The sequence below is a fragment of the Montipora foliosa genome, chromosome 7, assembly GCF_036669935.1.
Source record: "Montipora foliosa isolate CH-2021 chromosome 7, ASM3666993v2, whole genome shotgun sequence".
In the NCBI taxonomy this organism is placed as follows: Eukaryota; Metazoa; Cnidaria; class Anthozoa; order Scleractinia; family Acroporidae; genus Montipora; species Montipora foliosa.
The window spans coordinates 9,991,787-10,004,286 of NC_090875.1; the positions used below are offsets into that span (position 1 = coordinate 9,991,787).

The 12,500-nt window shown below is 38.4% G+C and overlaps 1 protein-coding gene across 3 annotated transcripts in view; it reads right to left on the bottom strand.

Annotated features, from left to right (window-relative positions):
• Nucleotides 1–183: 183 nt before the first annotated feature.
• Nucleotides 184–12,500, bottom strand: part of LOC138011265 (beta-1,4-N-acetylgalactosaminyltransferase 3-like) — a 22,079-nt gene continuing 9,762 nt past the window's right edge. For all 3 annotated transcript variants that reach the window (XM_068858213.1, XM_068858215.1, XM_068858214.1), the window contains exons 3-5: nucleotides 3,504–4,023; nucleotides 2,640–2,784; nucleotides 184–754 (exon numbers count right to left, since the gene is read on the bottom strand). In XM_068858213.1, the coding sequence (XP_068714314.1) occupies nucleotides 606–754; nucleotides 2,640–2,784; nucleotides 3,504–4,023 (814 nt within the window). In that variant the 3' untranslated portion in view covers nucleotides 184–605. The remainder of the gene's footprint in view (nucleotides 755–2,639; nucleotides 2,785–3,503; nucleotides 4,024–12,500) is intronic.

Below are 12,500 nucleotides of genomic sequence, written 5' to 3' on the forward strand. Positions count from 1 at the left end.
TTTGTGACCACTAAGAAGATAAAAATATATATTCGACTGGTATGCTTGTGGCATCCCACGTAAAAATTACATTTCAAAATGCAGTCACTCTATAGTGGAAGGTGCGTATCGTAATATCCATGTATTTCATTTCATCTGTTGACATTTTCATAGTTGTACATGTTCCCATGATGCATTCTGATAGCAATAAATCAAGGAGCATGGCGTTTTACAGCCTAAAAGAAAATTGTTCTGTGCGCTGACTGAAAGTGGATTTAAAACTTGCAATGTTCAACATCTATTTCTAGTTATCAAGTACTGAGTGTCCCTCAGACCTTTATAAGGGCTTGCACTTATTTCAAGGTTCCATTCCCTACCTGCAAGGCTATTGATGGCTTTGCACAGAGATATCTTAGTGATTTCGCCTTTTTGTAATCCCAGTCCTTCCAACAATGACACTCTTTTCTACTATTTCTAACATTTTTCCTCCAGTTTTAACTTATTCTGTAGTGACACAAACGCTTTATTTGAAAAAAAAATTAACAAGTTCGACTGCAGATGTTACTGAATTTACTATTTTTGTTGGATTCGAGGCTCCTTTTAAGAATCAACAAAATGATCACAGTCTACTGCCACATGCCCGTACGTGAATGATAGTAATGGAACAGACCAGGCTGCTTGAGTCGTTCAATTTCCAGTCCAGCTGAGAGAATTCGATCAACCAAATCCCAGTCTTCACCTCCCCACTTGGTAGTGTATTCTTTAACGTTCATTCCTAAATTTTAAAATAAAAAGTTTAAAAAGAGAAAACTAAGATGTTACATTAAAATTCCATATGAGGGAGCTAGCACTGGCCATACAATAAGTCCAGGATATTTACTTTCGCACATTAATATCCTCATAATATGCAGGTTGTTTTAAGAAATATGGCATTTGGACAGGGTAGCACACAGTCATATACAACTTAACCCTTTAACCCCTGAAACGCCCACTTATGTCTTTTACTCTGCCTAACGCTAGACGATTTAACACGTCAACATTTTTATGGGCTTTTACTGTGGAAGTATGAGTGGTACACACATGACCGTGAGTGGTTTTTGGGGGATTTTGTCGCGAAAATCATTTGGCAACACGATAGTTATAGAGTTTTACCTGTATTCAAAACAGATTGGAACACACTCCAAAGTATGTATTTTGAGTGGGAAAACATATCTTGAAATGTGTTCCAATCTGTTTTGAATGCATTTAAACTTCCATAACCATCATGTTGCCAATTGATTTTTGCGACAAAATCTCCAAAAAGCTCTCACAGTCATGTAAATTGCAAATTATTCTTGACAGCTTCCACATTACAAACTCACACGTTTTTATTACTAAGTGTTTTCTTCGTTACCCGACCTTACCGATGCATGTGACTTAAGAGAAACTTATGCTGAGTTGATTGCCTTATTTAATTACCTTGTTGAAAAAATAACGGATAATCTAGTATCGAAAAAACTAAATGTTTCAGGTCAGTAATAAAAAGAAAAGAAATGTATCACAATCTAATTTCCCAAGCTCAGTACATGAAAACGTACTTCACTTTCTAGCGGTGTTGTGTTACGAAGCGTCAAAACAAAGGTTTGTATGGGAACTCAACAGCTTTGTTTCAAACGGCATAAAATGTGTTGTTTTGTGAATAAAAGTTGCCGCCGTGTCAGACTGTTTTGAAGCGTTTTCGACGACCTAGCGCTAAGAGGAGTCTTTTCCGGAGCCTGTCTCTTGTGACGGTGGGTCGGGCGGGCAAAAAAAAATTAATGAACACTTGAAGGGGTCTGGGTTGCTAAGTAAGAAAGCCTGGTTACAATGTGCGAGAAACCTGTTGTCTCCGAGCCGAAAACGGCAACAGCACCAGTCGGAAAGAAGAGGGAGAACAGGCCTCGAATGCAGCTCTGTGTTAAAACTAAACTTTCAGTCGACCCCATAATAAGATTGAAACTGTCAAGCAAGACTTTTTGTAAGTTACTGTTTAATGAAAAAAGTTGTGTTGACGAAATGTTCTTTTCCAAGGAAACATTCGGTCAGTTTCTTTTGCATATTAAATTTCACTTTTAATCTGTAAGATTTATAATCAGGTGGTAAAAGATGTATATTAACACGACTACCAAATGTCTAAACAGCCTTTAAAAAACTTAGTATATATATCGATGTTAATTAAAGACAAGGACATCATATCATACCAATTGTTGTTAATAACACAAGATCGTGAGCTTGTAAATTAAAGTACTTGCTTGTTTGACTAGTGAATCTGGTTTTTCCCCTTTTTTTTTTTTTTTACTTTTCGAGAAAAATGGGTCGGGCGGGCGATGGGAAACAAAACATTTCATTTGGATGGCCTGAGCAATGAAACACCAAATTAGTGCTAACTCGCCCAAAACGCTTTAAAACGGTCTGAGACGCCGGCAAACAACAAAGAAAACATAGCGGCAAAAAGGTCAGCCAACTTTTTTCACAAAACATTACATTTTACGCCATTTGAGACAAAACCGTTGGGTACAAACCTTTATTTCACAACACCGCTAAAAAGTGAAGTACGTTTTCATGTAGTGAGCTTGGGGCTCCTGTGGTCAACCCAACTAAGTTTCTGAAATGGGGAATTGTAGTGAACATGATAATAATACCTCCAAATTTATTCCAATCTGCTTTGAATACGCTTAAAATCCCATAACCACCTTGTTCCCAAAATCCTTTGGGATCATTTGGAAAAACGCCACACTCAAGCCGCCCCACTGTTGGTGCATAAACCATCTTGCCCTTTATAGTGTGCTGTATAAAAAAAGATACAAACAACTTATTGCAAACAATATTTTTATCGTGCAAACTCTGGGCCTACGATAACTGATGCAGGATTTCATAGTACAGTGGAATTTCCATTTACGGACACCCTCGGGACCAGGGCAGGTGTCCCCTGAATAGATGTTGGGTTGGATACAAAGATTAGTATGACCATTTAACTGTGTCCCCTGAATGGAGGTGTCCCAAAGGAGAGGTTCCACTGTATGCTTTAAAATACTAAGAGGTTCTTCTAAGTGGGTGAATTTTTCCTAGAGACAGATCACCCATCTGGGATGAGCTTGGGCAAATTGAGATACACTGGAACCTCTCCTTTGGGACACCTCCATTCAGGGGACACAGAATTTGGTCCCAGGAAACTGTTCATACTAATCTTTGTATCCAACCCAACCTTTATTCAGGGGACACCTCCCTGGTCCCAAGGGTGTCCCTTACATGGAGGTTCCACTGTAGTTCGTCTGATAATTTGTCTTAAAGCAAATACAGGAAAAAGGATGGATCATCCATTGAGACAAAGTATCCACAACAGTTCGACTGTCAAAACAAACTACCGTGATAATTCATCCAAAACTGCTGTAAGAAAGTCTTTACGCAGATGCATACAACACAGTTTGCATCATGCAAGGTGGTGAGAAGAAATTGCACCCGTTTTAGAATACCCTTCAAACTAGACTCGTTTTAAGAAAACGCACCTTTCTGATACAATCCAGAAGTCCAATAGGAACATCAATATGAAGATCAAATAGAAAAACTATATCATTTCCATTTGGAACAGCTTCAACACCTTTCTGTATAGCCAATGTTTTGTAAAAAGGTCCCTTCATGTTGATCAATGTGTAGCGTTCCTTTAATGGCCAAACATCAAACACTCTTTCAATGTCAATGTCTTGACTCTCAAAATCAATAATAATAACATGGAACTTTAAATCACTAGTTTCTTTGGACGTATTGATCAGCTGAGAAGCAAAGTGATGAACCCATTTTCCTTGATTCTTGACAGGCAGCACAAAATAGACTGTTGCAGAGCTCTCCCATTGCATTCCTATGGGAAAGCAAAGCTCCTTCTCTTCATTTGGAACAAAGATATAATCTGAAAGCCGGAAACTTAGGTCTGATCCATACAGGCCTAGTTGAAGTTCAAGGAGAAAACGATTTCCCTTCTTGGGATCTGTGTTCTGTTCAATGTTTATGATTGTTTCTAAATAGTAACGTCTGTCAGAAAAAAAAGAAGACATCCAATGTTAGCAAGAAGAGTTTTGAAATAGGTTCAAATTATTACTATCTCGTGCAATTTGTTTTTTAATTTCCATTAACTTTCGGATTCTTCAGTTCATGCTGTAATTGATAAAAAGCTGAGTATAAAATAAGTTTTCGGGGGTGAATCGCTCCATTGCCGTTTTTGTAGGTTTTTTTCTTGAATATTGATGACCCGAAGGTACCTTGCATATTTTATGGCTCGTGAAACTGGGTTTGGGTGTGTCTATGTGTGTGTTCTGTTAGGGATGATTCAGTACCAAGGAAGGGAGATGACATGTGATGGCGTTATTCACATGTCAATCTGGTTTCCAGTGATAAACTAGTCCAAAAAAGGGTCAACTTGTCCAAACGTAGTGGGAACTTTTTTATCAATTAAAATTAAGTTTGTTTTTATTGTTAAATCAGATCAGTATTCGATGATCCATTCATTATTTAGTGCTTGTCAATAGAAGACATACATGAAAACAATACTTCAAAATTAATTATATTAGTAAATTTGTTTAACTTCTCTAATATTAAATATAATTTTTCGTTTAAATCATAGAAATGCTTTTGCCAAACATTATACAATTGTATTGGTTTACTGGATTGCCTCCATCCTTTTTGATTGGCCAAAGTAATTACTTTGGTTTTGGTTTTACGACACTCGATTGAAGCTCGCTCTAATGCATACTAAATGAATCGAAATACCGTAAAGTCTTTTTATTTTCATGAAATGGTGCACATGCTACCCAATGCGTTCCTGTGTTTTCATAGGAATCAAGGTTGATTATGCACGGACTATGGTTTTTTGGCATATGTTCTTTTCGACTAAAAATGCCTTTTATTTTAATGTTGACCACAGTTAATACATGGAGATGGTTATGAAACTCGAGAAGTTCCTTTGTTTCATGTTTTTGTCCGTATTTTCCGCCTTGACCCTGCACAAAATACACCTTTGTTCGAGAAGATAACCAATCAAATCCTTCGATTAAATTATGCGCAACTAATTTGCAAACCCGTGCGAAGCGAAAACAAAAGATTGTGCAGGGTCACGGTCAATTCAACATCGATTGCAACGACATTGTACTCGCTTTTGAAGGTTCTAAGGTTTCATAACCAGTCCCTCGATTAACTATCTGTTGACATAATTACACCAATTTTGAAGATCAATATTGCTGGGAGGTTTTCTCGCAAACTTTGGTTTTAAAGTATTGTTCCCAAAGTATTGGTCTGCAATGTAAAAGGTAAGTTCAGAAGTACTTTTGTATTTATTTTATTCCCTAGATAATTATGCTCCTTAATTTCAAAAGGAAGTGATCTTGTTCTAGTGTTTGTTGCAAATGCACATATAGATTTACTCAACAACTTATATATAAATTATCAATTTAATTGCTTATTTTGGAAAATTTTGTGCCATAACCACTGAACTGTGTTTTGAAATTTGTAATGTGTTGTTTTAAAATTCTGGTCTTATATTATTCCAACTAGCTGTCATACTGAGACGATGTAATGCTGTATAATGTTGTTTGTTGTTGTCTAAAATCAACTCAGGAATGAATTTTTCTGTAAAATTACCTGGTTTGTTGTTTTGGCTTTGGTTTTTTTGCATCCTATGATTTGAAAACTAAAACTCTATTTACATTTACTATGTTATTTAGCTACATATTTATTCTATTATTTTTAATGCATTGATTATTGCTCCTATTGCAATAATTCATCATTTATCTGAGACAAATCATTTTTTAAGACTTGACTATTATTTCCATGTTTACGTATATGTTAAAATTGTGATTTTCTTAACTCTTTAAAGAACATCCTCAAAGGCCGCATAACATAAAAATGGAAAATGGGTGATATATAACGCGATAAAAATGTACCTGGTACCTCATTTTATAACCTTTTTACTTCATATTCTTCAAATATTGCTATTATTCATTTTTTGTGTCAAGTTTCATGCACGAACTCGGAACGCTTCCCTCCGAAAATATCAGAAATGTTTGTAACCTGAGCGAGCTAAATGACGCGAAATTTGAAAGCAAACTGATGCTAATTATTCATATAGAATCGTCAAACTGACTAATTTCCGGCTTGTAGCTTGGACAGCTTAAAAAAATGCGAAGTAGTCTTTTCGAAGTATTAAAAGTGACTGAAAATCGTATTTGAGGGCACAAATCCGAACGTGAACCATATATTACTCAATTCAAAGACATTTTCATTAATACTGGTTTATGCAAGTGACTTTTTTTATCGCGATTTCCAAACTGAACTTATTTACCATATTAAATATGTTTAGTTTTCTGTCAAAAGGCATCGTGATTCACACGATAAGTTAATATTTTTAATATTTTAGGTACAAGAAATGTACTCCACTGCAATGCGAAAGGTATCGAGAATTATTTTGGTAGTTGTTTACATTTCTTTTAAACGCACGCAGTGTCCGTTTCACTGAAATGCATGCACGACTTGGCGGACGGTTTCATTTAATAAAGGGCACGCTTTTAAAAGGTAGTAGTAGAGCAAATATATGACAAAACTTTAAAGAATTTCAAACCAAATCAGTATAAATATGCTAAAAAACGAAAACTGAATGAGCGTCTATTGTGCGGTATCAAAGACATAAATGAGGCCGTTGGCAAAATCCGGATCGGATCGGATCGGATTGACACAACTCGGAACGGATCAATAACACCAGACAACGTGCTTAAATTCTGTGCCTTTCTCTTTCGTGTAGTCGTCTCCTCATTTATTTAGACTTGTCGAAATGCTTTTTTTCCGAAGGTGATTACAGATTCCGAAACGGAATTATGAAAGATACCTTTTGACGAATTGACTGCGTACACAACGGTCTTCTTCCCCAGGCCCTTCTAATCGCACAATAGACTGATTTAGCAACAGAACGGGAATGTCACTTGACGATGGCGCAGCAAAAATATCCATATCAGGTCATATTAGAGTAGAATCCCAACTATTCTGTGGGCTCTCCTTTCGTCAACTGAGTAGGACTGAATAGAACTGAATAGGTCAGGGGGACGTGGGTTCAAATCCCGTTCAGGGCATAAAAAGTTTTTCTCCCAATGAAAAATGTCGTCCAGGGGTTGTCCGTCCTTGGTCCTTTCAAACTTCATTAATTTACTACATTTCGCCAAGGCTTGGACTGTGAATCCATTTGTGATCCTCCTGGGGGGCAGGGATGCGCTGTTGGCTCAAGAGACCCTCGTAACTTGTGCATATATATATATATATATATATATATATATATATATATGTATATATATATATATATATATATATATATAGTTAAGTAGATCCCTTGAGCCAACAGCGCATCACCCCCAGGAGGATCGCAAATGGATTCACAGTCCAAGTTGAGGAGAAATTGAGAGAAGTTTACGGGAAACTCAACACTGGACAACTTCTGGGGAAAACTGTAATTGCCGCTAAGATGTTGTTAACTTGAACTTTTGACCTTCAAACTTGGTAAACATTTATGTCACGCAACCTAACGAAAGGTTTCTTTTGATCCATTCATGCTGTGTATTAATATCGTTATCGTTGCATGAGAAGCGTTGTTTTGTTCTTTTTGTTTCTTTAGGAATAAAATTGCATCCTCGTTTACATACGTATGTTGTATAAATAGATTACCAAGGAAGATGGTCATTGGATGGTTTGAAACGAGCAATTCATTGTAATACTTTCCGACGCCTCTAATACAATTACGTACAGATCCTGTTGAGAGTAGAGAAAAAATGCACTGGTAAGAACCACAACTAAATTAATAAAAAAGCTTCAAGTATACGTATAACCTGCAAGCAAAAAAAAAAGTTGTAGACTGAATACTCCCACCTTCGTCGTTTTTCTAATGGTTGGCTCCTAAAGGGGCGGTGAATTTTTTTACTGGCTTGTCCTCAGTAATCTCGTAAAAGTTATAGGGATGATCGAAAGACATGGGAGGCCATACAGGTAAGGGTGTAAAAAGGGTAATTAATAAAAGAGAAAATCTGGTTATGCGCACTTATTAAAATAAAATGAGCAGTAACTGACGATTGGACACGAGTCAGCCCTTCGTTCTCCCGTCCAGGCCAAATTGACAGGAAACGCAGTGACCAAATTATTTTTGGCAAGTACTTTTGCTAGTGATGTCTTTTAACAGTGCCATTTATGGGGCCTGGTTATGCGCACTTATTAAAATAAAATGAGCAGTAACTGACGATTGGACACGAGTCAGCCCTTCGTTGTCCCGTCCAGGCCAAATTGACAGGAAACGAAGTGACCAAATCATTTTTGGCAAGTACTTTTGCTAGTGATGTCTTTTAACAATGCCATTTATGGGGCTTTTTTTTCGCATGGACTTGGGTGGTATATCGAGGCCAAGGTCTTCACACATGTGCTGCAGCATGGGTAGTTTCAGGAGCTTCAAAGTGCCATCCACCACCATTGCACAAAGGTTGTACTGATCGTAAATCAAAGGATGGTCAAGATGTATTGCCGCTAAGGCTTCCTTTCTTGCTTGGTTAAATTTACTCTCTTCCTGAGCTGCTTGAATATCAACCTCTTCGGGATCCCTCTGGTGTACTGCGATGCTCTGTCTAGAGAAGAAAGAGAGGTGACCTGGGAAGTGGTGAGGAATTCCGTCGACTGGAATAGACGTGCTCCATCAGTACCTCTGCGTCCACAGGGAGCCCGCACAATATGTTAGGGTAACCGTTTGTAATTTTATAATAAATGCATTGGAATCACCGTTTGCTTCTTCTGTAGCGATATATCGATAAATACGTGGATGGACTAACGCTAAATAAACGTTGTATTACCTTACCTGCTGTGTACTGACGTTCTTTCGCTTCAGAACTGGTATTTTGAGCGATTTTGAAGATTTCGAGTTCGCTGTTTCCTGTGCTTCTCAATAGAAGGACAAGGCTGGATGTTAATTATTTGAACGGCTCCAGCACCGGGCAATTTTTCCCCAGAAAGCTTTGAAACTTCGCAGGAGTATGGCTGAAAGATGCACGCTTCTTCTCGTACTTCTCGCTCGAAAATTCATCCAAATGGCCCAGAGCTAGCCCTCGAAAAAATCATAATCCCATTCCGGCAAGCGGTCGTGATGTGTAACACCTTCCTCTCGTGCCAGCCAAGTGTCAACCTCAAACAGCGTCCAATCAGAAACCTAAAAGACGATCAGCAGGCTGGCACACGTGAAAAGTGTTACGCATCTCGACCGCTCGGAAGGGATTTTGATTTTCTTCGAGGGCTAGCTCCGGGCCGTTTGGATGAATTTTCGATCGAAAAGTACGAGAAGAGGCGTGAGTCTTTTGGCGATTGTCCTGCGAATTTTCAAAGCGGAGCGATGCGATTTTCTGGTGGTGGAGCCGTTCCGGAAAAACAATAGCTTCTACCCTTGTCCTTCCATTGAGAGGCACAGTAAATCTTCAAAATCGCTCAAAATACCACTTATGAGGCGAAAGAACGACAGTACACCGCAAGCAAGGTAATACAACGTTTGTTTAGCGTTAGTCCATGCACATATTTATCGATATATCGCTACAGAAGAAGCAAACGATAAATCCAATACACTTATTATAAAATTACAAACCGTTACACAAACAGATTGTGCGGGGGCCCTGCGCGTCAAGCCTGTGGACATTCCTTTGTCCAATAAGAAATTTTGCTAGAAGGTACGACCTCTCAATTTTGATCATTCATATCTTTGATACCACACAATTGACGCTCACCCAGTTTCGTTTTTAGCATGTGTATACTGATTTGGTTTGAAATTCTTTGAAATTCTGTCATATTTTTGCTCTAACACTACCTTTTAAACCGTCCGTCAAGATGTACATGCATTTCAGTGAAAGGGACACTGTGTGCGCTTGAAGAAAAAAAAAACGAATGTGGACAATGTGCGAGCCATGGCTGCCAACAAAGTCAACATGGGAGTCACACAGTTATTGAAAGCTAACCGTGTTAAAATGGGTGCTTAGACTTTTAACATGCTGTTTATCAGCGCTATTTGAAACGGGTGCTTAGGCCCGTTTTAAACGTCGCATTTTACATGAACCGAATGTAATGCAAGTGAGCCAGAACAATAAATTTTTCTTATTTGCATTAGATTCGGCACATGCAAAATGCGACGTTTAAAACGGGCCTGAGGCCTGGTTCAGACGTCGTGCTTCTGCCGTGCCGAACTTAATTGCAATTAGGTTCGACCGTAGCACGCCAGAATCCCGACTTTGATTCAGATGTCGTGCCAGATTCGAACTTAATTCAGATATTAGTAGAGCCACGTAAAATTGAATAAGCAGTATTCATTTTAAATATATGGCGCGGTATTCGAAAACAAAGTGGAAACTCTTGCAAATAAAATTCCTGCAAGACTCGAGAAGACGACGGGTAGAACTACAACAGAAGATTCTTTTTCTTTTGGAAGCAAGGCGGATGTGGTTGTTACGAATTTTTGTCCTTACTACACTCCTCATTTCTTCGGAGAAGGCTGTAGCAGCTCGATCTTGCCGACGTCTGCAATGAAACAACGGTTGGTTTGATCATGTATGGAATACATACAGTGAAACTAGGTTCAAGAAGACTTTCCGTGTGTCCAAGGAAACCTTTAATTTTATTCTTAGCCGAATTGAACATGATTTATAACGAAACACTGCCGCAGAGGATCCAATTCCACCAGCATTTAGGCTAGCAGTCTGCCTTTACCATTTGGCTCGAGGAGACTATTTCTATACAATAACAGAGATGACCGGCCTAGGCAACTCAACAAATGCGGTATTGTAAGTGAAGTTACAAAGGCAATTGTCAACAATCTGTGGAGTGATCAAGTTACCCGACATTTCCCAAGAAACGAAGAGGAATTCCGGGAGAAAATATTGGATATGGAGGAACTACGGCAGTTCCCCTGCCGTTGGGCTGCCATAGATGGATGCCACATTCCTTTGAAGTGTCCTGCAGGTGGATTACAAGCTTACAAAGAGTACCACAATTTAAAAATTTTCTCTTCAATTGTCCTCATGGGCATGGTAGATGCCAGGCGCAGATTTGTCTGGGCAAGCTGTGGATTCCCTGGGAATTCCCACGATTCGATAATCTTTCATTCAACCAACCTCTGGAGTAAAATAACACGTGGAAAAACAATACCTGATATTGGAAAAGATGTTGAAGGTGTTAATGTCCCTCCACTGATTTTAGGTGATTCTGCCTTCCCATTTCAAAGCTGGTTGATGAAACCTTATACTAGTGCTGTGTTGACCTCATTACAGCAGTACTTTAATTACAGGCTAAGCAGGGCAAGAATGTTCATTGAAGAGGCATACGGTGAGCTCAAAGGCAGATGGCGAGTCCTTCAGAGGAAATGTGAGAGTACACAAGAAGAAGTCAGAGACAACACTCTTGCATGTATTGTGTTAAATAACATTTGTATCGAACAGGGGGAGAGTTTGTGTAGACAGATTGATGGAATTGTGGATGCTGCCACAAACCAGAGAAGACTCAGGGATATTATTAGGCGTCTTCTTAACATGACAAACTGCCATCCAATAAGGGGTACCTATCACCAAGCAACTAGGATCAGAAATGTGCTCACACAAAAGTTGTGGAGGGAAAACCAAGGATATGGTGTTTTGTAAATAATCAAAGAAGAGCTTCTCATGCTTTAAACAGAATGATTGTAAATTGTTGGAAGTGACAAGTCCTGCTTTCATTTCACCAGAATCAGGAAACGTTTATGTTTTCCATTTATTTGTTAACGTGAATAGGAACTTTCCAAAGTATGACACTAACAGTTAATATTAAACTGAGACCTTCCTTTGGTGATCATACTGGTACAGTATCTTGCTTATTAAAATTGCTATGAACTGAAAAATCGAATCAGGTTTGTATTTCTGAGTTGAATTTGAAACGTGAAGAATTTTGCTATTTAAAATCTCTTTTAGTACAAGAGTTTAGTTTTGAACCATTTTTAGAGCTTACTAGTAACTACATATACAGTTTGAACAATGTCAGATATAATGTCAACAAAAGCCATAGGGCTCAGAAGCAAAGTGACCAATCCACAATAATTGTTTTTGGTCTGTGTACAAACTCTGCCAGAATAGAATAAGAGATATATCATACCAATTCTTATTTACTATTCACGTCAATACTTTATCTTCAATATGAATACAATTTTCTTCAATTTAAATTTGCCCCCCGCTCGTCACTTTTGGGGAAGCTTGCAATGCCTCTAAACCCCTCAAGATTTATGATTCTATTTTAGAGGTGAGGTACCAATTTGGGAAATATTACCTACAACACAAATAAAATTATCAGAAGAAATCAAAGTCAAAGACTAAAGAAAGTTGGAGAGTTATTTCTAACACCGGGGTCAGTTTCGCCTTGCACCTGGTGCAAGCCTCCGCTTTCCATGTATCCAAAAGCATGCTTTGGCGAGACAGCTATGTAACCATACTGCG